General features: G+C 46.9%; 1 protein-coding gene and 1 long non-coding RNA gene across 24 annotated transcripts in view; one reads left to right on the forward strand and one right to left on the reverse strand.

The window, feature by feature from the left end:
- Window positions 1–20,067, reverse strand: part of LOC133666863 (uncharacterized) — a 69,393-nt gene that overhangs the window by 2,863 nt on the left and 46,463 nt on the right. The window contains exon 4 of one of the 2 annotated variants that reach the window (XR_009831627.1): window positions 4,321–13,565. The exons of the other annotated variant lie outside the window; for it this stretch is intronic. This is a non-coding gene — a long non-coding RNA (uncharacterized LOC133666863). Of the gene's footprint in view, window positions 1–4,320; window positions 13,566–20,067 lie in introns of those variants that run through there. 2 annotated transcript variants of the gene reach the window in all.
- LOC108001556 (regulating synaptic membrane exocytosis protein 2) overlaps window positions 1,152–20,067 on the forward strand; it is a 66,420-nt gene continuing 47,504 nt past the window's right edge. For 15 of the 22 annotated variants that reach the window (XM_062081044.1, XM_062081037.1, XM_062081043.1 and 12 more), the window contains exons 1-5: window positions 1,152–1,318; window positions 6,145–6,349; window positions 16,815–17,087; window positions 17,686–17,910; window positions 18,534–18,765. In XM_062081044.1, coding sequence (XP_061937028.1) covers window positions 1,209–1,318; window positions 6,145–6,349; window positions 16,815–17,087; window positions 17,686–17,910; window positions 18,534–18,765 — 1,045 coding nt within the window. In that variant the 5' untranslated portion in view covers window positions 1,152–1,208. Of the gene's footprint in view, window positions 1,319–6,144; window positions 6,350–13,554; window positions 13,886–16,814; window positions 17,088–17,685; window positions 17,911–18,533; window positions 18,766–20,067 lie in introns of those variants that run through there. The other 7 variants (XM_062081049.1, XM_062081046.1, XM_062081038.1 and 4 more) reach the window with 6 other exon arrangements.

The following is a 20,067-nucleotide window of genomic DNA, read 5'->3' on the forward strand; positions in this document are numbered from 1 at the left end:
GTATAGAATCGCGTATTCCCCTGCAAAGTTCAAGAACCTGGGCTTCGTGTGTACGACAGAAACGAGTGCACCAACGGCACCCGTGACCCGTTTTCGTTTTCAATCGATGTACTCGTGAACTGGGCCGCCTCGTCCGCTCGAAAACCTCGATACCTCGCGAGGTGTTCGACCATCAAAACAGAGGAAACAGAGTAAACAAATCCGATCATACAGGCTATCCCGTACACGATACACAACGAGCAGATACGAAGAGGAATAGAGAGAGGGGAGAATCGGAGTATTAGTTTAGAGAGCACAGCGAGGAACGGAGGAGAGCAGTGCGCACATTCTAACCTCGCAGCCGCCATATCGAGGACGCGAGGAGGAAGCTCGTCGAAGGTCGCTTTCGAGGAACACCTGGGGACAATCCTCGTATCGTTCCATGCTGGCTTCGAGCGGAGAACTAGGACCGGGGACGGAAGAGAGAATGCGAGAACCTCCACACAGCCTGTGAAACATGATTTGTCATACAGATGCGGTCGCTGGTAATCGTACGACGAGAGACAACGACGACGAGGACACCGACGGAGACGAGGATCACGGATCTAGCCAACGTCGCGTCCATGCCTCGACGAATCTCGATGACGTTCGCATGAGAGGCAGCCTCGAGGCGGACGATAAGGCGCGCACGAACAAGAGGATCCGGTGTCGAGCAGTGGCTTCCTCTTGTCCAGTCGAACGTTGGGCGAACGTGGTGGTCGTCGTCGTGGACGGGCTTCCAACCTTCGTACCGATCGTCACGGATCGCCGCTCGTGCTGTGACGTGCAGCAACAACAATACCACCACCACCACCACCACCACCACCATCAACAACAACAACAACCACAACAACAACAACAACAACAAGAACAGACGCGTGAAGAGAAACGACAGAAGCAGAACGCAAAAGCGCGAGCACGACGTAATCTACGCTCGCCGAAGGCGTACCCGTGTTGTCGTGGCCAGCTGCGCCGATTACCAGGTGTCGGATGACTCCCCCCGTACGCTACAGCTTTCCCGTAGTCGTAGAAAGGACGCGATATCCCGTAGGAACGAGCGTTATCGCGCGGCGAGCGATCCTCGTCGCGGTACCTCATCGGCGGCGTCGTCGGTGCTGCGCCGGCCCGCGCGTCGCGCTAAATTCCTCGCGATTAGAGCTTCCCGTGCACGTTCCTATCTTACGTCCGTGATGGCGGCTGTACCTGATATGTCGCACCTCACCCCCGAGGAGAGGAGCACCATCGAGGAGGTTATAATAAGGCAGAAGCAGGAGGAGGAGAAGGAAAATGAGATTATGAGGTAGGTCGGTTTTTCCATCCAGATTTTTTTTTTTCCGATAATGATGCTGAAATTAGTGTTGATATCCTCGTGCGCTGTATTTATTTATTTCTTCCTTTTCTTTTTATTAACCTCGCTTTTTTCCTTTCTTTTATTAATTTCTTTTTTTTTTATTATCATTATAATTATGTGGAAAAAGTTTTTAAAGACACATAATCTTTGCATTTATTTTTGTATCCAATGAGATGAGATGAAAAAGAGACGATTCATCATCGATTCATTTTTGGTTTATTAAAGAGTAAGCAAGAGTAAGAGAATAGTGGTATGCAAAATACATTTTTTTTCAAACTCGCTTCGAAAATGAAAAACGTAAAATGATTTCTAAAGAACGTTCGCTTTTATCAATTTTATGCCTAGTTTGTAGTTTATTTTTTTTTTTTTGTTTACTTGCACACGCATATATCACCACGCATTCCTCGTAAAAAATCAGATGCCTTTGCATTGTCTCTCCAAATAATAAACAATAAAAGGAGCAAATTCAGGGGCGAAGAAATACCACCAATCGGCAAGTAGTATAAAGTCTGAATGGTCAGGCAGGCTAGGCAGAGCTACAAAAATGTGACCATGGACGGTCACGCGTCGTTGATCAGAATTACTGAACGAGCGAAACGATGTCCGATCGATCCAATACGTGTATTTCTTGACCAGAGTCCCCTCCGACGGCTTTCCGCCTATTTTCTCCACTTTACCTGCTCGTTAGTCCTTGACCGTTTTATATCCATCGCATCTTCCCTTATTCCATATTTAGATATTCATTCCGTTATCTCGAATTATGGGGATGATTATCCCATCGATTCTCATCTGTCACTACCTCGCTTCTCGTAATCTCAATTATTATTAAATAAAACAATTTATTTCGTTGCGATCTAAATCAAATTACTCGAGTGCAATGAAGTTTCGACTCGAAAATAAAAAGTTTCCTTTTTAATTTCGCGCTTCGTATAAACGCTCGAAATGCGTATCTGTTTTAAATCTCGACAAACTACCCGGCCTTAAACTTTTCCAACCAACGCCGAAAGGAATCAGCGAAAACTGACCCTTTTAACAGGCAACCTACTACTCCCCCTACACCTATTTGCAAGAGGCAGCCGGTGATGGATGCGCCAGCAGCCTCATTCGCATGTAATTACGGTGCCAGAGTCGCAGCGAAGCGACGCCGAGGAAAATGGACGGTGTTCTTCGAGGAAGGCGTTTTATTGATAGGTTGTCGCTGATGGAAAACGGGAACGTGAGAAAGCAGTCGAGCGGGGAATGGAGACAGACGTAGAGTATGAGAGAGAGAGAGAGAGAGAGAGAGAGGGAGAAGTGAGAAAGGGTGAGCCAGCGAGACAGAGGAAAGGAGACAAAGAACACGGGGGATAAAAGAGGAGTGAATCAAGAAAGAGATAGAGAGAGAGATAGAGCGAAAACGAGAACGAGAGCGAGAGCGAGAGCGAGAGAGCGAGAGAGAGAGAGAGAGAGAGAGAGAGAGAGAGAGAGAGAGAAGGGGATGGGCACCGAGAGAAAGGGAGAAGAAGAAGCGAGAGAGTAATGAGGAAAGCGTGCTTTGCCATACCGATGCGAGATCATGTAATGTGGACGACAAGTACGTGTAGGGACGCATGTAAAATGCAAGGCAGCGAGCCTTGACGTGGCTCGGTAACGAGCTGCTGTAGTTGCACAGGGTATGCATAGGGTATGCAGCCCGTAGATGGAGTGTGAAAGGGGTTGGATTGCCACGGTAAATTCTTGGATCCTGAAATATAGAAGGCTGGACCCACGCGCGAAAGAATGGCGCGTTTTAACGGCGGTAGCCCCGGGATTATCGCTACGTGGGTTACGTTCCTCGGCCCCTCCCCTCTCCCCACCTTTCCAGTATCTATCCCAGGCCTCTTTGACATCGCGATGATAATTTTAGTCCTCGGTACGGATCTCGTCGCTGCATCCGAAGGTAACACGCGCAAAAATAGACGCGTAACCTTTCTTCAGCCCCTTTTAGGCACGCTGCTTCGTGCGTGCCCACCGATATAATTTTCTGATGTAATCGACGCCGGAACGTTTTTCAACAAACTCCAATTCCTCGACCACCTTTCACATTAACATGTCGTGTAACAATTGTCGATATTTTTTTCTTTCTTTTTCTTTCTACCCCCTCCCTCTTTCATCCGTGGGTATTGTAAAACTCGGGTACAGTAGACGAGGCGTAAAGTTTGAGGCGTGAAAAAAAAAGAAAGAAAAAAAAAAATACGAAGCGGCGAGTCTAACGGACGGAAGTTTCGACGTGTCGAGCAAAGATCGGGGAGAGGGTGGGATTCTTTGTTCGAGGCGAGGCACGTAGCCGGGGACATCGTGTGAAAAGTCGCGTAGCGCGGATTTTGTGGGACGGAAAAGTCGCGCGTAAATCACGGTTGGTGTTCGTTAAGTAACCTACATTTCTGCGCCCGCTCCTCTCTCCCTTTGATCTGCTTCTTTTTCGTCGCGGAAGAATTTTTTTTCTTTTCTTTTCTTTTTTTTTTCCCCAGATAAATCGTGTCTCGAGGAAACGCGGTTGCAACGCGACGACGAGCCGTTTCAACTCGACCGATCGTCGTCGCGTGTTCGTGAGTCGCGCGCGATTATTGGTAAAGCAATTAGAGTAATGTGGGCGGGCGCACGTACACTGTGTGTCTCTATACCTATACGTATATATATATATGCTTTGTGACATGCAGCCACGACCTTTGACTCGATCGGCAAACTCAAGATTTAGGTTACCGCTCGTAGCCCGTAGCTTCCTACTGTTTCCATGCAAATTTCCGCTACGAAACTCCATCGACGTGTTTAATATAGGCGGATCTTCCTTCTCTGTGCAAGAAGCTAATGGTGAAAATGGATAACGATCAAAAGGAATTCGACAGAAATTTGTTCGGTTGCGTCTATTTCACGAGGATCCAAGTTCGAAACCGTTGGTGCCAACAACCCTCGCGATTCCCAACTTTTCTTCGTCCTCGTATACGCGATCCGGAGACTTTGTGGCGATGGTGGAGCACGTGCCAAGTATTCCTGTCTTTTATTTTCCTCCATCTCGTCTATCTTTCGCCCTAACCTACTTGGCTTGCAGATCTATCTCTTGCCCGGGCCTGCTCGTCATCTTCATCCCTTGTGATTAGAGTGGTTAACATTGTTTACGAGTACCGCTCTTCTCAAAGAAAATTCTCTCGTGATCGAGTCGCACGTTCGTTAAAATTAGTTATTTGGAAAGGAGGGAGGAGCGATACGAGATGGAAAATTACTACGTACAGATTGAGCGTATCAGAATTTCTCGACGACGAAAACGTACTAAACTGGGTGTAGATGGAATAAATCGATGACATCGGTCACATTCCATTTCAGTTCAATCACCTTGCCGATAAATCGACTCTCCGGTATTAAAGTCTGACCATTCCCTCCTAACTGTAAGTACTCACAATATTCCCATAATTTCCCCCATTAATCGAACGAATTATCATTTTGCTTCTTCCTTTCATTCGCGAATAATTCCACCACTTCTTGAAATCTTGAATATGTTAACAAAGTCCCTTTCCTCGAATATCGTTTAATAAGGAATTGTTCGCGAATGAGATAGGCATAGAACACGGTGGAAAGCGCGTATTTTTCATCGATCAGATTATATCCCTGCATCGTCCATCGGATTGATAGCAATAAAATTTCTTTGCCACCTGTTATCTCCGCCGACAGGAGTCTACGATCGTTTATACGATGCATAAATAGGAAGACTATAGTCGACATCTAGTTTCTAAAGTGTATGACACAATAAGACGAGAATGCATTCGCAGAGGATTGAACTTATCGAACTTAATCTTCTATTCTCTTTGTTTGTTCGAGCCGATGATTCTCGATATCTACAATAATACGTCCTTTCTCCGCTCGATATCGGAGAGTTAGCAAAGTCTCGGAGAACGGTTGGGAGGATGAAAATCGATGATTGTTTCGGTCTCGAAAATGTTGAATCTCGAAAATCATCGGTGAAAGCGGAAACGAGCGAGGCTTGAAAAAACGTCGCGCTGCGAATTAGTTACGCGGCTGGAATTAAGTAGCTGTTGGCTAATAAACGAAATCACGGCGGGAAGGGGGAGGAGGAGAGGCAGATAAAAGTGGAGCGACGCCGTTGCTGCAATTTGCAGAAAAATCTCGGCTCGACGAAGGACGATTGTCGGTTGAATTTTAATGGTGGGCCAGGAGACGGAGAGGGAGAAAGAAACAGATCTCTGTATCCTAGCTTTGTTCGAATTCTCCGAAAATTGAGGATCCGCAATTATCGAGGAGTCTAATGGCGGCTCGATTCTTCTGAAACCAACCTCCCACGCTCGAAGAAGCTGGCTTTTTCTCCTCTCTGTTTTCCTCCTTTCCACTTCCTATCCATTCTCGAAGCTACGCAAGAAAGGGTTGTTAGAATGCAACTGAGCACGCACGTATACAAACGCGTTTACATATTTATATACGAGGCTGGATACGAACACGTCTTCGCATCTCTTCTTCTTTTTCGACAAATTCCTACTCGAATGCAACGTGCGTCTAGTTTAGTCTGTAATTTGCATACGACGTCGACTGTTTCTAAATTTGATCTCCTCCTCTTGTTTCATCCATTCCCGTGTTTCGAATGAAAGAAACTCGATGAAATAATGCTCTTAAATCGATCGTACTGTCGGAATACGATTTCATCGTTAACGTTCTCAAATCTATCGATCTCTTCTCCTTCGAGATTAGATCCTTGGTTTTCATTTCATTCGTTCAAAGATGGATTAATTATTCTTCCTTATCGTTTGCAGACGGAAGCAGGATGAGGTGAAGATCCTCGAGGAAAGGATACGTGCCTGCTCGGAGAAACACAAGAAGGCGGGAGTGGAGTTGCACGCCACGTGTCACATATGCCTGAAAACCAAGTTCGCCGACGGCGTCGGTCACATCTGCAACTACTGCAGCATCCGGTGCTGCGCACGCTGCGGCGGAAAGGTCACTTTACGGTCGACCAAGGTAGGGGAGAGATCGGGAAAGAAACGGCAAGATATATTATCCGGAGGAATCGAGCCCTCTCCTCGGTCTAATTCCCCACTGTTTTTTTTCTTTTACGCTCGCGTTTCACGCCCCGACGCTCAAGGGTGGAATTCAGACTGACTAATTGCCTTCAACTTTCCACTATTCGATCCGCTGTCGTTGAACTTTCCACGGATACACCTGGCCTGAATATCGGTTATCTCGCATCACACCGGCTGTCCTTTAAAGTTTCCAACGCGATATTTGTGCATCGATATCGCGCAATCGACGAAATATATTCGCGTCTTCGTATTTTCTCGAAATTATCCCCGATTTTTCAAAGTTTTAAACGCGTTACTTTTTCTTTCTTTTTTTTTTTTTTTAATTGGATGTTAAAAAGAGTTTCAAAGCGCAAGATGACAGGATAATCCGTTATTTTTCTTTTAATTACAGGGAAGCTACTTAAATTTAGTGAACATCTACGCTTTGAGGGATCACAAATTTTATTTGTCGCCGGTCAGATCTAGTGCGACCAAAAAAAAAAAAGATTCATTACCTAAATGAAGGGATCAAAGGAAAATCTTCTGTGACGGTGCATTCTGTACGCGAGCACCGGAAACGGAACCTTGCCTCTCGTGACATTTCAAGGCTCGCGTTCTTTTCACGCCCCTCAAAAATCCAAATAAATTCTCCTTAGATACGAATATTATATTTGAATCATCCTCTTAATTGCAAATCGATCGTTCAATTTTTTCGATCGATCCAATGAATTTTCCCGTATGCGGCATCGTTTGAACGATAACGCGAGAGGAGTCGTTTAAACTTCTAGGAAATAATCGGCGCGAGAGTAGGAGAGGAGAGACGTCATCACAGGTCGATAAACGAGATTGTCGATCGTGCACGCGAAGGTTCCCCACGCGAATCGATGGCGTGAAAACCGGTCCGAAAGCAGAGTCACTGGCTCGACCCTTCCCACTGATAACTCTGATCAATGGGATTTTGAGTGCGCCAGGAACCAGACCATGATTCTCCTTTGAACTATTATCTCGCCATATATTTCTCAGTGGAACTCTCGCATTGCACGAATATCTCTAAATAAAATAGAGATCCGGTTAATTCGAAAAAGATTTACACATTTTTTCCATTTCCAGTTTTCCAAATTTCCTAAACTAGCCAAAAGATGGAGACGAAATTTTTTGCTCAATAGAGAATAATAATAATAATAATAATAAGAAGGGAGGGAGGAAAGGTAAGAGGGAAAAACGAAGAAACGTTGAAAAATTAGATCGATGTCGAAGGCAATAGCGGTGGAAGAGGCGTTTAATGGCGTAGGAAGGTCTCGTTCTCGCGTTATCGAAGATTCCAGCGATTTCACGCAGTTCCATCCTCTCGATGTTCGCGGAAAATTGGATCCGCGCCACCGTGATTTATCGCGTCTTGAGGGCGGCCCATTTATTCTCTAAGAGGAGGGGGTGGAAGATTTCGAAACACGTCTTTGTCGCGACTCCACACACATATCCTCTCTCCCTCCCCATCCCCTCATCTCCCCTCGGTGTGGCCGGCGTTAAAAGTGCAGGCCAGGAAATGTCAACTTCCTGGAAACAATTAAGAGCGGTCGGGTATCGGGAAAGACGATAACGGCCGCGTATCGCTTGAAATACGTGGAAATAATTGACCTATAGCGGCACTCTGCCCCCTCCATCCTTTGCCCAACTCTCACCAACCCCCGACGGCCCCCTTTCTCCGTGCTATACCAATTAACCCTTATCGCGGACGCGCGCGCGTGTAGCGTATGTGGGCGTAAAGCCATCGTTAAATAGCGAATAGCGTTTCCCGCCTGTTTTGCGCCTCTATTTCTCCGGCCTGGTCGCTCGATTTCCATAGGGTTTTTATCGTCAATGGGAGAGGAGCAAAGGGGAAGGGAGGAAGGATGGTCTTTTCGCATTCCTCGAGAAGATTTTATTTCTCTCTCTCTCTCTCTCTCTCTCTCTATATATATATATATATATATATATATATATATATATATATATATTCTTCGATATCCTCTCGTTCGTTGAAACGATATCGATGATAATTGGATAAATGGAACGATGGATACGATGGAAAGCTTGTTGTTGGATTGTTGTTGTTATAATTAATTGTATCGGAAGTTATTTTCGAAATGTTGGAACAAGATTATAAGATAAGATTATTCGATGGTAATTCAATTGATCGTCGAAACTTCGCCTCGATTATATATATATATATATAATTAATCTCATGAATTTTCTATGATCGGAAGTTTATTATTTTGAAGCAACGTTGGAGAATAAGAGAGAAATTTTCTGGAAGGATCTATATAAAAAAAAAGAGAGAGAGGTAGGGGAGGGGGAATCCGGGAATGGATCGCGTAATTCGATTAACGGTGACAGTAGTTTAGTCAACGATTCTTCGGGCATGCCACGATTCCATTTATTCGATTCCGTTACGCGAGGCGAGGGGAGGCGAGAGGAGTAATTTAACTTCGTTTTTGAAAGTGGCGCATCCGGGGAGAGGAGAAAATAAGAGCGGCCGCTACGTATACATACACACGTACATGCATATCCACAGCGAAATATAATACGCGCGCGCGTTTCATCCCGGTCGGGGGATGGTATAATAATAGAGGCAGACGCGAGGAACTTCGGTTTACAACTTCCTGCAAGTTTATTGGCTTTCGTCGTACTTTGCCGCGGCTTAAGAAACGGAAGATTGGCTATGCAGTCGGTTAAAGCGAGCCTCGCGAGGAACAACAATTTACGATACTTTCGAAAATATTTAATCTTCGATTCAACGCCTTTCCCTTTGAAATACTTCCAGTTGGAAGTATCTCGCGCCAGCCAGACCTTCCTTACGTTTCCGCTCGCGAACAGGAGATTCATCGATCGTTCTCCAACTTCCTCTCGCGATAACCAATCCCCAATGTTTCGAGGAGAATTCCCGGTTTAATACGCCCGAAAAATATAGGACAGGCCGAAAAGAAGAGAGACGGCACGTGCGTGTCACAGGTTTCACCCGATGAATGCGTAACTCCTACACACACACACACACATACACACGCACAGAGCGAGCCAGGGCCACACGCAAGTACGATGATAAACGTCACGGCGCGCGTTACGACATCATCGATCCGCTGGAACGAAACGCTCGTACGTTTCTTTGGAGAGCGCTGACTGTGAAGAGAGAAAGAGAAAGAGGAAGAAAGAGAGAGAGAGAGAGGGGGGCGAGGCACGATACGCGAGATTCGTTCAATTACACGAGCTTTTTAACCAAGAACGAATTGGTTCTTCGATTAATTCGATTTCAAAATTTGAACGAACGAATTCCCAAATTTTTTTTCCTTGCAACCTTCTCTTTCCTCCCTGTTATCATTACGCACGATCAAATTTTTCCTTCTTCTCTTCCTCCTCTTTCTCTTCTTTCTTTCGATTTCCCTTCGGCGGTTCCGTCTGCGTGGGAGAGAGCCTATGAATGGGGCGCGTCCCTGCGTGACGTCACGTTCAGGGTAGGGGACTGGGGTCAGGAATGAAGCGCGGGGTGGACGAAGGTGTGGGTGGCGGAGGATGGATGTCGGGCGGCGTGCAGGGGGCGAAACGTGACGCAACATATTGATCTAAGTTTCGTAGGGAGGATTACAGTCCATGATGGGGAGGACACCGACGGAGGGGTGTCGCGGATAGGGAACGGAATACAAGGTGGCCGGTAAATTTACGTTGTTCTTTGTTTCATAACGATCGCGCGTGAGCGCGAGTGCGTGCGTGTGCGTGCGTGCGCGTATATTTGGTGTGGCGGTAGCCGTCGATCGAGGGGAAGGAGTGGCTTTGAAGCTGCCGCACGCGTGGGTGGAAGGCGAGCAAAGGAAGGGGAGAAGCGTATTGCTCACCGGGGCCGTTGCATTTCTGTTAATGAAATTAACGCGGATTGAGTGTTCTTCGGGAAGGCTATCATTAATCGAAACGACTACAAAGTTTAGGGTATACGATACTATGATTCACGGGGGAGTGAATAAAACTGCACAGCGAGTGAAACAGTTGGAGAAGTCTTTTCTCAAAAGATTGGTAATAATAATCGAACAATCGTTTTATTTTTTTCGCTTTCTCCCAGAATTCTCCCAGTTATTATCCGTTTCCATTCGCGCAACGAGGCGCAACGTCACACAACGTCGATCGCATAGTTCGCGTGGATCTATCGAATTACCACGATTTTCGATTAATGACCAGATCGTTTCGGAATTATCGAAGGTCCAGGCGGAGCAATGAATAGCTGCAAAGGTCTGTGGGACGCTTGAGGGCGGCTCCAAAGTTCTGTGTCGATCCATTGTACGCCCGTGTTCGACCGAGTGCACGCGTGTATCCCTGGTATTTATGTCAGAGGAGGCTGGGATTGACGGTAATTCTAATCGAACGGTGTTCGAGGAAGTATCCTTCGTTCCAACACAGCATTCCAGCCTGTATCTTCGCCATCTCGTTCCTCTCACGATCGATCCTCACCTACGCGACTTCTTCCTTCCTTCGACCGTTCGAAAATCGTTCCTCGTGCCGTTTCAATTGTCTCGATCGTCTCGTAAATTCAACGATTCTAACCCCTTCCTTCTCATATTCCCGATTATTCCTCTAATTATTTAGCTCGAGTCAAGTCAGTCTTGGAAAATTCGAAATTGGAACTGTCTTCGAAGATATAATTCAAACGATTTTGATGTATTTTGGGGTTTTTGGGGTTGAGGGAGATTGAATGAGGATGATTAAACGCGTGCTCGCGTGATTCACGTAACGAGGTCCGCATCCCGTAAAATAAACCGCTGGTAATTGAAAGTTTGGCAAGTTTCGGGTACCTGGTCGAGACATCTGTCGTCCCTCTTGTGAGGGGGGAGGGGGTTTCTTCCTCTTTTGGCCGAATCGGGCAATCGGAGTCTTCACGTGACGCGTGTATGTAGGACAGTTGAAAAGTTCGGGCAGCAAAGTTTCGATGCTCGTGACGCTAATGCATGGCGGTGGTATACGTTGTTCCACGAAAAATCGAGAAGCGGAAAGGTCGAAGTTGTTCAGAGAGACCGTAAAGCGTAACTTCGAAACGAGGGGGAACGAGGCTCGATCACGAAGACTTTGCATAGTAATTAGGTGTTTTACGTAGGTGTGTGCAACGCCCACAAACTTTTTTCCGTAATCAGACGCATCGACGATTGCCTCGTTAGTCGTCTGAAAAATCGTCCTACCTCTCCTCCCCTCTCCCCCTTCCCTCTCCCTCCTTTGGTCCAAGTTCATTCAGCGTTTGCATAAATCTCATAATTAAATCGGGGTGGGAAACACAGTTACCCTCGATTATTCCTTCGTTTCGTTGGAGACGAAGGGGACGAATTACCATAATCCGTGGAAATTATGTGGAAGGCGCGAGGCCAGAGGACTCTCGTTTGCCAGGCCGTTCTTTGCTATTATGCTTAAGCATGATTTCAGGCTGGAAAGGCTTGAAAGGATCGTCGTCGATGCGACGCGTCTGTGAGGAGACATGGCCGCTAGTTGGCTTGAAGGGTCGTCTGAGCACCGATGCCACTCGCCAACTAGACTTTATTATCTGAAAACTGAAACTCTTGTCCACTATCTTGCCCCTCTTCAAACCTTTCCTTCCTCTTTTGCCTCTCTTTCCGCCTCTCTTCGAAATATTCTCACTCTTCCGGCATTCAATGCCCCCTCCCCTCCTCCCTCTCCGCTTTAGACGGGGGATTCTCTCTCTTTCCGCGTTGCAAAAGATCCTCTTACGCTCGACGATTCGCGTACATCTCGTTAGGAATGAAAGAGCTCGACAGCTCCTTGGCGCCGCGATCGTCGTTTGCCTCGCTAGTTTACCGAGGGTTTCGATCGACACCATCAAAACTCTTCCTTTCATTCCTTTCTTCCGTCGATTTATCGGCCACTATATATCCGAACCAAGTTCCTCGACCGAACGATCCAACGATAGCTAGATATGAAAATTTCAACAAAACGAAATGCTTTCTAAAAGGAAACGGAGAAAGCCGATGGATCGGCAACGATCGAAGGGTGCGAGGATTGTTTTCGATCGGCTCGAAATATAATTCGTTAATCGAGCATTTATTTATCGGCGTGACGAGTCATCGGATTGGCTTGAACGAGCGTATCGATCCTCCGGTTGTCGTACTCGAAGCAACGAGACGTCAACGTCCAACGTCGATATCTTTCCGCGTCGTCGTCATTGTCTGGTCTCGACTCCGGCGGCGTCGGTTGACACACGGATCGCGTACACACGGGAGACCCCGTGATAAAGTAATCCGAATTAATTGGCCCCTAATTAATTAATGCAAATCACCTCGAGCCGGCAAACTAATGATCATTTACGTTACGGGCGGCCACGCAACGCCGTGTTCTCGTTCCTTTTGGTCCACCACCACCGCTATCACCCTCGGCAGGCGTAACGGCGGAAGGAGGGGTGAGACGACTCGAGGGCCACCTCGTTCCTCCACATCGACTCCTCCATCTCCACCACCACCACCACCACCACCACCAGCACCACTACCACCACCAGCGACAACAGTTTTTCTCTTTTTAGGCTGCGGAAAATAGCGCACACGTACGTACGTACGTACGTACGGAATGTTCGGGCGAAAAGGATAGGACCGCCAGCACAGGGATGAGCGAGAGGGTGGTGGAAAGGGGTTGAGCTCTTGACATATTGCTACCTAGGCAACTCGACGAAGTGCTCTTCACCCACCCCTCCTCACCTCTCTCTCTCTCTCTTTCTCTCGCCACCGCCTATCTTTCCCGCTTCGTTTCTCGCCCAGCTCGGTCCCCTCCGCCACCCCCCAGCCATCCTCCTTCTCTTTCGTTTCCTTTTTTTTTCTTTTTTTTTTCGCCTGTGCAACCCTTTCTCTTCCCTTTCTTGTTCGATGCACTCTCTGTTCCACGGCCGGGCCGCCAGTCTGCAGCGAGGTACGGTCGGGGTTGCAAGCACCTCGGGGAAAAAATAACCCGCGCGTTTTCGCGGATGCACGCGCGTCACAATCCCTTCGTCCGCTCGACCAACTCGACCACTCGTGCATCTCGATTGAGAACCATGCCGAGACGGGAGCACGTATCCCCGAATTTTCGCGTACCGCGCAAACGACTCGTTCTTCCTTCGTCGATCTCCATCAGCCGCGCGTTTTCGCGTCTAAATACGTCGACGTAACGTCATGCACCTCCTACGTCTGTAAAATATATATTTTCTTATCATTGACGATGAATCCTCCCGATTCTCGAAGGACCGTTCCGTTCTCCGTGTGCAAGTGAAGAAGGATATTTTTAGATATTCTGCCTCCCTCCCCCTTTCCCCTTCCTCCTTCCTCCCACCCCTCCCAGCCATCCTCCAATCGCCCGTTGCGTTAACGTGCACGCGTGAAATCGCGTCGCAACTATGAAATAATTACGTCGCGCCAGCTTTGCAAAAGCATTTTCGACAAAGGGAAACCCTCCACTTTTCATCGGGAAAACTGTGTTCTTCACTTATTAAACGGCGGCGGACAGGAAGGTAAAAATAAATTCCACGTTTACGGGCTCGCATTTAAAAACTGGGACACTTAGGAGAGATGAAATATCTGTCTGTCGTCTAAAGAGATCGTTATTTGTAATATATATATATATATACATATATATATACACATATACTCGTTCTCACTTTGTCAAACCTCGAGATTACGACTCTACTACTCTTTTTTTCCTTAATCGATGTTCGTGCTCTTCAGAACACGTTCTGGATCTCGTTCCATCGCCTACGCGGTAAGAAGAATTTTCGTACGTCAACCTCTTGCACATATACATACGTACGCGCATGCACATACAATCGGATAAAGGGTATATTAAAGTATTATTTATGTAACAGGCTCCCAACCTGTTAAAGCAATCATTACGTTTTTACGTAATGCGACGCCGGGTGTTTTGTAATTACTATTATATACGCGAGAAACTCTCGATTCGTCCTCGCGAAAATCGTTCCCTCCCCCATTTCTATACGAATCTCGTCTATTTATACGGTAACGCGGACCGAATACGCGCGTTCCATCTTCTCGTTACGCAAACGAGATCCGATAATAACAGGGAACAGGTTGATGTAAGTCGGGCGATTCGTTGGGTAGAAAATAGATGATCAGAGGATGATCGTTGTTTCAACGATACGATTACGTGATACGAGTTAGTGCCTCGTTTCGAATAATCGCGCTTTTCATCGGGAGAGCGATTGAGATTTTTAGAAATTAATTCCTTTCCACGACACCACCTCTCTGATGTCCTATAGAAATTGAAGAAGGGGAGAAAAAAAAGGAGAAGAAAAAATAATTCAACGGTTTTTTTTCTCCTTACGAATAATTCTTAAAACTCTTCTCGCTAAGCTCCTCTCTCCCTCTCGCCCACTCTCTCTCTCTCTCGGTCGCTCGATTGCCTCTCGACGAGTAAATCAAGCGGAACGTTTCCCGGCTAAGGTGCAATCGCAGCTGATTCGCGTCGTGCCTAATAGGGGCAAACACGTTTTCATTTCCACCAGCCGTCCCCGGCTCGCGGATTAGCGGAATACGGAACGGGATTGGATATTCATCGAATAACGATAATGGACAACGATAATTGTGCAAATGGTCCGCGTGGCCGATCGTGTATCGATTCATGATGATATTCGCGCGCCAACTACAACCGTGCCTCCCATTTTCTTCCCTTTGAAATTCACGAAACGGGTGAATAATCGGGGAAGGGAAAATTGTTCTTCCTCTCGTCTCACTTTAATCGACCTCATTTTCCACTTGTCCATAAAAAGATTTCCCCTAACTGATTAAATCGCGTAGACGTAGATACGTAGATACGTGTAACGAAAGTCAAAATATAATTACAATAATATCGATAATAATATTAAAGAAATAATTATGCGTACACCATGGAATGCATCTTCGACGAACAACCATGAAGTTGGATCAATATATAATCATACATAAACGTGAAAGTGCATCTTCAACGACGAATCAATAATCAATCTAGTCCGAAGGAAGAATTATAAGAATAGAGAATTATAAGAATAAATATCGGATCGAACGAAAGTGGAGGAAGGAAGAATGGAGCAAACGAAAAACTCGGACGCGTATTTTAATCCCGCCAACTTTACGACGTTTCTGCCGACCGTAATTCAAGGGAAACAGTCCCGTGTCCTTGCGGCACGGTTGTTCACGCCATTATAGTTGGTACAATAACACGCGTGAATGGGCAAGTGGAAAGTGTTATCGATGGGAACCGGCATGGGCATTGTTTTATGGTTTGCTTCTAAATGGTCCATCCATCACGCTTTATCTTGATGGAGTATTCCGCCCCGCCTATTCATCCTTCAAAACGCTCCCAGTTACGGTCGCAGCTAGCCCCGCTAATTATTAGCCCCTTTCTCGTTCATTGTGCCGACGCGGTGAATGGTCGTACACGAAGAATGCGCTTTTCGTCCACTCGAGACGCTCGATTTCCCTTCTCCACTCGTCGAACTCCTCGACACGTACTTTCCTGCGTCTCTCCAACCATCGACGCTCCAATTACTCGGCTGGAAAGTAGCGGAAAGCGCGGCTGTATCGCGCTTCCATCGATCGCGTTCCCATCGCCGTCGTCCCGGATTATCGACGTCGTCGAGACGAGACGTTTCGATAATCGTTGCAAAGCGAGGCGCAACTACTTCCTTCGGCTATCGAACGATATTTTTCGTCTCTCGTTGCACGATCGGATCTCCGCTCCGATTTAATTTAACGTTAAACTCTGGAAGGATTTGCATAAGATTTGCTGCTCGCCCGAAGCGAGACGAAGTCCGAAGGAGAGACCTCGTTAAAGGGGATTTCACAATAATTTCTCCTCTCTCTCTCGAGGATTCGGCAGCCGAAAACCGGAGTCGAATATCGTACGGATATATCACGGACGCGACGAGGGTGCACGGCTTCGCTTGTCCCCTCCGGCTGTCGTGTATTTTTAACGCCGTTCTCCTCCTCGTTGCGAGCTCGACAAACACTGCGAGCTCGAAAGGGTGTCGCTTCAAGCTCGAAGACAGCGCGAATCTGTTCCGTCCACTGTCCGTTCGCCTCGAATTTTTTAAGAACTCGAATCGAATCGAAACTCGCTCGTCATCCGCTTACACGTTTCAATTAGCATCGACTTCCTATAGATAATTTCCTATTAATATCCTCGCTACAAGCGGTGACCTGGATCGATCAGGATTCTTTCCCTCTCCGCACCCTTCTCGCTCTCTCTCTCTCTTTCTCGAACTATCTCTCCTCTTTTTTTCGCGCTGCTACGGATAATTTTAATTACCCTCTCGATCGAACTGGAAGAACATTTTTTGAGAAAATTTCTGAGATTCCAACGAATCTCGGTTACTCGGTTAAATGATTAGTCGAAAAACGAAGGGAAATGGAAGACGCACGTGACGAGTCCATTCCATTTGATTTCAGGTAATATGGGTGTGCATCCTTTGCCGCAAGAAGCAAGAGTTGCTGTCGAAGACCGGGCAATGGATAACGAAGACGGGTCTGGCTGCCGGGGACAACGCGATGGTGCGACGAATGCAGGACATGCAGGTGGGTGGTCCTCCGGGACTCGTGGACCAAACTCAGGATAAAAGACCGAAACTCGAGAGAGCGCACAGCGCGGCCGAAAAGGAGAATTTGCCATTGTTACTAAGCAGCGGAAGTTTGCTCAGAAGGCAGTACTCTCAGCAAGAGCAAGTACGATTTACTTCCATTCACTTACTTGTTTGACCACGGGGATTAAAATTGCTCTCCACGGTCGTTAAATAGCGCTCGTGCACGCACTGTTGCTCTGGATATACAACAACAATAACAACAACAACAACAACAAATATTTTAAAAAATATATATGTATACATGTGTATATATGTATATATGCAACAACAATTACAACAACAATCGCTAAAAACACATAGCTAAGCGAATTCGGTCGAAGCAAGGCAAAATGCAATTGATTTTATATATACATCTCACCATCTGTCACTGCGCTCATTCTCACCAACCATTGCTGTTGCGTCCCTTGACGATTTTTATCGACAATTCTCACTCGATTTTTTTTATATCAACCTCGTTTATACATAATCGTCCAGAGACGCAGCGGCGTAACCGCACATCGATACCAATCACATGCCGATATGAACGAAACAAGAACGCAACAATATAACGCACTGTTGTTTGCATCCACCACCCAACCACTGCAACCCGACACGCGGCGAATATTATCGAAAGAACCGGGGCGAAAAATTGCGGGGCGGGAATTTCGAAAAAAATGGCAGCTTTCTGGTGGCGATTACAGGGCCCAGGGCGTCGACTGCCGACGAGCGATAGCGGAGTGGACATGTCCGTTTCGCCTCACTCGAGAAGCCTTCCGACGCCCCACGTAGCTCCATCCCATCAGGCCCAACAACCGCCCAGGCATCCGGACGCTTACGCGGAGGATGACCCGAATCTGTACAGAGGGGAGATCGACGGTCTCATGAAACAGCAGAACTACCAGCAGAGGCAACGGCCGATCTACCCGGTGAGTGGGACCTACCTGGTTCTCTCTCGATTGGTTCAACCCCCGGGAACGAACGTGACGTTAACACGGCTCGAGAGAGGGAGAGAGAGAGAGAGAGAGAGAGAAAAAGGGAGAGCGACTTGGAAAATTAAACATTCAACAAGTTATGCGCCCATGTATATCCCACGGAGCGTGTAGGAGCGGATGTTAACGATATTCTTACGTAGGCGGCGCTCGAGAGGACGCTCTCGACTACGTAACATCCAGTGGAGCCAAATCGTCGAACAAGAAGCGGATAAAAGTTTCCAATGTCTGCTTTGTCCTGCCCTTTACTACTACTTTTCTCGCGCCTCGTTTCTACGCGCATCGATCGAGAAAACGCTGAAAAACGTGTTCGATAAAAATCGTGTTCTCTTTCACTTTCACGCCTCTTCTCTCCTCATTTCCATCTCATCTCACGTTTCAACCTTGCTTCTGCGCTGTTCTCTGCGAATCTTGTCTCGGTCTGTGAGAAACATCTTTACTGATATACCTTCTATTCTGGATCTTTCTTTCTTCTTCTTCTTCTTCTTCTTCTTTTGTCTCTTCTTCTTCTTCTTCTTCTTCTTCGTTTCTGAGCTTTTTTTTCCCTCCCCGATTTATAGGATCAGAATACGGATCTCGCGATGACATATCAGCCTATGGTAGAAGCGGGCCCACCACGAAGCGCGGTACATCCCCCTCAGCAACATTCGGTGCATCAGACGCAAAGCGCGCACACCCCGCAATCGGTCGGGCAGGGTGGTGGTCTTCAGCCTCAGAGAAGCTTCAGCAGCAGCGAGGAGGAGCGAAGCACACCCGAGTGTGCGAGCGACGAGCCTGACGAATCCGAGAAGGGTGAGTCTATGCTCGATATACTTGCCAATTCTTTCTTCTTTACCAATGGAACGGACAAGAACGAGTTCGAGAACGAGACCGCGGATTTCAATCTCGCATCTCTTCGGATCTCTGAACTCGCGGAACCGAGTAGATCTGTGTCTAGTTAATGATTTCTCTTTCGATACGATAGACACGATGTTTTTATTCGAGTAAATATTTGTGAACGATTTCAGAGTTCGAGTTTGATTTTTATTTTCATTTTGACAGAGAGTATTTGATCCGCGACTCGCGATTTAGGGGAATGCTTTGGACAATGAATGAGCACGACGGCGCGCGGAGGAGGTGACATTTTTCTTGATCAATTTTCGATTGAAAAAATATCAAAGATCGTCTTTTTCTTCTCTCTCTTTCTATATATAGTTCTACGTATCGCACGATGAAAGTTCGAATATCTATTAGTTTGCTCGAACACTGTCAAAGTTCGATCGAGGACCGATATTGGCCGGTCATTCTTTCGAGACGTCACATCCCCGCCGTGCCAGTCGTATAATTCAGCAGCGACGCGGTTAAACGTCAAATCCACCATCGAATTACCGTCAGAGGCTGGTGTAGAGGATCGGCTACGACGGAGAGAGACGTTAGAGAGGGTGAGCTGATCGGGAGGGTCAGCTTCGCCCTTGAAACTCGGTGCACGGAGGAGAGCGCAGGCTTTCCGTGTCACTGGATAATTGGTTTACGGAGAATGTGTGCACCTGTATCGCGATATTTACAGGCGAGCCGTTGAAGGAAAGTGTAATCGACCGATACGATGCTCGTGCAGTCTAAAAAATCGTGCGTACGCGTACGTGTTTACAAAGCGATTAAACGCTTCGCATCCGACTACGATAAGGATCTCGCCCCGATCCCGGGACCAAAATCGATTTTCCCAATTTTCCTCCGATTAGGGGGAAAAAAAAGAAAAAAAAATAAATAAAAAGAAAAGAAAAAAAATTGGAAATCTCTCGAAAATCGGTAAAAAACGAGGGGAAGAGAAACGCGTAGAGATCGGTCCGTTTTCGAAAGGAGAAGAGCGAGAGGGGGGAGAAAAAAAATATCAGAGCGAACGAAATATTTGAAATGGAAAAGTAGGTCTACTCGGTGGCAGGTGAATCGGCACGAAGTGGAGTGGCAGATGAAAAGCGATACCGCATTATCGCGTGGTGGGAGCGCGAGGGGAGGGAGCGTTCCTCCTTGGCTAATGAGTAAATTTAGGTTACCGATGCCGGAGATCCAGCAGCTCGATTCGTTTCAGTGCACGCGCGTTCTACCGTGTGTTCGCCG

The sequence above is a fragment of the Apis cerana genome, linkage group LG10 (assembly GCF_029169275.1).
Source record: "Apis cerana isolate GH-2021 linkage group LG10, AcerK_1.0, whole genome shotgun sequence".
NCBI lineage: Eukaryota > Metazoa > Arthropoda > Insecta > Hymenoptera > Apidae > Apis > Apis cerana.